We start from the raw sequence: 3,921 nt of genomic DNA, 5'->3' as shown, positions 1-3,921 counted from the left end.
TTCAGCAGGGCTGGGGGGATATTTTAAGCCATATGAACTCCCAAGGCACTGGAGAAGGAGGAATTCATGGAAAAAGGAAATACGCAGACTTAAGTATAGGCCACAAGAAATTTGGTGGAGGAGGTGGAAGGAGGGCAGGGACAAAATAGCTCAATTTTCATGTACACACATGCACGTCTGGTTCACCCATCAACTGTGTCCCCCTACCTTGTCCCTGGCCCCCTCCCTGGTTGTAGGTGGTGGTGGTGGTCTTCTTGATGGTGTACTGTTTGCCATAGAGGTCATCATCATCCACGATGCACTTGCTGCTGACAGACGGTACCTGGGTGTTCACCCCCGAGTGGATGCCCGAGTCATAGGTGTATGTTTGCTGCCACTCTGTCACCTTGATAGGCTGCTCCATCATGTTCATCACCTCCATGGCTGTTCTGCAGAGAGGAGGAAAGGAAGGTCACATCCTCTGCCCAGCAAACAGCCAGAAACCAAGCTGGAACCAATCCTCCCTTTTCTACTAGGATCACCATAAAGATGGCCTCTGTCTTGTCCCTCCACACCCACCCGACTGCTCCAAACCCAGGTGAATGCACCACGCGTAGCTCAGCGTCACTTTACCCACAGCCCTCCCACTCACCCAGAAAGGAGTCCTGCTGCACAGCCTTATTAAGAAGATGAAAAGATGAGGCAAACTAACGAACCCCACTGCTCAGCACTTCACCACACGTGTTGAGACACGAAAGGAGTCTGCAACTGAAACTACCTCTCGCAGCAGCCAGGACTTGCTGAAAGAGAAACTCTTGCTCACTGAAGGCCACGTAGGATGCTCCTGGGCAGAAGGACAGAGTAGGGCAGGGCCCCAGCTATAGTGGGTAGCACAGAGGAGCTTTTTCAAGACCAGTTTCCAGAGAGAGATGAACATTGAAACGGAGCTTTTTCAAGACCAGTTTCCAGAGAGAAAGGAACATTGAACCCAGCCGCAAGGGTTTCAGTTCTTAGCATAAAACAGAACCTCATACACTGTCTCCTAGGATATCCTCCAAATGTCTTAAAAGCAAGAGAGATCAAGCCTTGCACTTCCTCATACAAATGCCCTGCTGCCCAGTGCCCAACCTAGGGCAGAGCCTTGCTCTTTAAACAGCAACATACGCCTGCCAGAGCAAGCATACAGAGAGCAGGCAGTGCTACCGCAGGGGCAGGCACTTACCTAGGATTCACTAAGTAAGGTCTCAGAACTTCACAGCAAAATCAGCTGCACCTCCAGCAACTGGAGAAGAGCAGGAACAGTCGCTCTCCACTGCCATTCAGAAGAACCCGTCTCCTTCCGGAGCTGGGAGGGTGGCACAGCCAGCCTGCTGCACAGCTAGGGGAGGAGACACCAGCCACCGCCCCACACCCATTAAAGGAGAGGCTCACAAGGGCGTGCCAGATTCCAGTCATGATACCATGCTCCCAGATTAAGAGGTAGGGAAGAAACGTAACAAACCCAGCTGAGAAAAGGGGAAGGACCCCATTGCTGCACTGGGTTCTCAGAATGCCAAAGGTTCAGGACTAGGAGATAGGAAGGGCTCAGGGATACTTTCATCCTCAGCCTCCCTGCCCAGAACACACCCCAAGGTGGGAGGTACTGCACATGCAGCATGAACTGGCAGGCTGCCTCTGCACCACACTAAGAAAGGGTGCGAAAGAGGGTTAATGGCAAAGCAGAGCAGCAAGAAGGGCTGACACTCCCTGAGCTGGAATGCCAGGGGAAAAAAAAAACCCAAAACTTCAGGGTGGTGCCAGAACCTTCGCAAAAGCTGCCCCCCTCCCACACTCCAAGGAGGCTGTTGGACAGGTTCCTCCACGTGCGCACAGACAAGAAGGCAACGGTTCCCATGGTAGAGGAGTCCTAGTCAGAGGGACTCCCCTGGCAGTTGCATACCACACATCTGGTCACAGACACCCAGGAAAAATCCATGAGGATGGGGGTACTCTATGTAGTGATGTGCACAGGTGCCTGCCACAGGAGCTCAGAGGATGGGGAATGGGCTACAGAGTTCTTCCCCTCTTCCTCATGGGTCTGAATCTAGTAGCTTAGAGCTGGACAGCTGCTTGATCCAGCAAGGCAAGCTGGTGGGTCCTTGCTTGGCTCCTCCTGAGATGCAAAGGCAGGGGCTCAGCTTGGACTAAGATGAAATTCCCCCTTATCTTCAGTGCAGTCCCATTAAATCAAAGCCAGACAGAAGCCGCTGGCCAGCAAAAGCCTCATTACCAAGCAGCCAAGAACAGCACATGCAGAGACTGCCCAAGGCTACCATCTCATAGAGAACATGCCCTCCTTTCCCTTGTGCATTTATATGTCAAGCTTCACCTTCCAGGCGACATTCATTTCTGCTCTGCCAGGCTGAACATGGGTAGACCACCAAGAGGCAGTGACATCTGGCTTATCCCAGAGCCGTGGCAGGGATATTGCCACGGACAGCGGGCATCATGACAGCTGCCCTGAATGCCTCTCAGGTTGTGGGGGAAATACCGTCCAACCCCAAAAAGCAGATCAGATTTATAGGACCAGGCAGCCTTGTTTTCAGGGAGCATTCAGTGATGGAGTCCCTGCAATCCAGGGCTGTCATCATTGGCCAGGGGCTTCTGACGGTGGAGGCAGGTTTCTCATAAATCCCTACTGCTCTACCACAACCACACCTGGATACTAATATCCCTCGCCTCCCACCCCTGCTGCTGACACCAAACACTTCAATAAGGCTTTGCAAAAGCTTCTTTGAACAGGAAAAGCTTCTACCATGGCTTGGGCTTCCACCTACAGCCACGAGCTAGAGATCAGTAGGTGAATGGCTAGCAGAACCAGAGCATCCCTACTTCCAGCTTTAGATATAATAAGCTAGACAAAGCCTGGGCCACCTCCCTCCCCAACACTGTTAGCTCTAGGAAAGCAGCTGGCCTCAGAAGAACAGCCATTGTGGAAGCCCTGCCTTAGCCAGGTGTTGCTTGCCAATGTTGTATTGCATCAGTGCAGCAATAGCAGGTGGCACAAGACGGCTAGCAAAAGGCCCCATGATTCAACGAGTTTAGGCGAAAGAGTTGAAGGTACAGCAAGGAGCCTGCTAGATTTCAGAAAACCTGTTGCTATCAGAATCGGAGGTCTCCAGCGCAAGCTGTTGACACCCTCCCATCAACCTTAGAGCAGTACACTGCTGCCAGCCATTTGCAAATGCTCCCCCCATAAACCCAGGCCAGAGGAGGCCTAGGATAGAGAGGCTGTGTAGTGGGAGCACAAAGAGCAACATAGTCCTGCCTGCTGTGGGCTCAAGGAAGAAGGAACGGTAAGGGAGGGTCACTGTGCCTCACTTCCCCACATCCATGCAGCAACACTAATGTACCGTATGCTTGGCCCACAACAGGGGGGCTCGCTCATCCTGGGCATCAGGATTATTAATGCAGGGGATTAGTGTGAAGATAATGGGCTTAAAGCCAGCCCTTGCACACAAAGGTTTTCAAACCCCACCCTGCTTCCTGGGGACCATGGGAGCCCCTGGGTCTGCAGGCAGCTGATGCATTCCAGGAAAGAGAAAACAGCCTTGCACTGGGTTCATACCAGAGAGGTAACAGAGGCCAGAGCCTGCTCCTTCCCCTACTGCCCTGCCTACCCTCAGTCCCAGGAGACTTATCAGATCTCCAGGGTTTTACCACAGCAGGCAAGCCACTGCTGCACCCCTCCAGCCATTCTCCCCAGACTCCTACTAGGCCACCTGGCTTGAGCACTGTCCTGATGGCTGTGAGGGGGGTGACCCAGGCAGATGCATACAGCAAGGAAGAGCTGCCTTTTACGGCTATGTCAAGCGCTGCACAAGCCTTGCACTGCACTTGGACAGCAGGGCCCATGCTGCTTCCCTCTCCAGCACATGACCCAGGTGCAGAGTCACAACATGG

At 53.0% G+C, this 3,921-nt stretch overlaps 1 protein-coding gene across 7 annotated transcripts in view; it reads right to left on the bottom strand.

Moving 5' to 3' along the window:
• The window catches only part of JUP (junction plakoglobin), a 53,178-nt gene that overhangs the window by 17,160 nt on the left and 32,097 nt on the right, over positions 1 to 3,921 (bottom strand). For 6 of the 7 annotated variants that reach the window (XM_014524261.2, XM_014524259.2, XM_025214498.1 and 3 more), the window contains one exon: positions 208 to 428. In XM_014524261.2, coding sequence (XP_014379747.1) covers positions 208 to 421 — 214 coding nt within the window. In that variant the 5' untranslated portion in view covers positions 422 to 428. Of the gene's footprint in view, positions 1 to 207; positions 429 to 1,201; positions 1,391 to 3,921 lie in introns of those variants that run through there. The other variant, XM_014524260.2, reaches the window with a different exon arrangement.

This window comes from Alligator sinensis, unplaced genomic scaffold, assembly GCF_000455745.1.
Source record: "Alligator sinensis unplaced genomic scaffold, ASM45574v1 scaffold1377_1, whole genome shotgun sequence".
NCBI classification, from domain to species: domain Eukaryota; kingdom Metazoa; phylum Chordata; order Crocodylia; family Alligatoridae; genus Alligator; species Alligator sinensis.
This window is presented reverse-complemented; position numbering and strand designations above follow the sequence as displayed.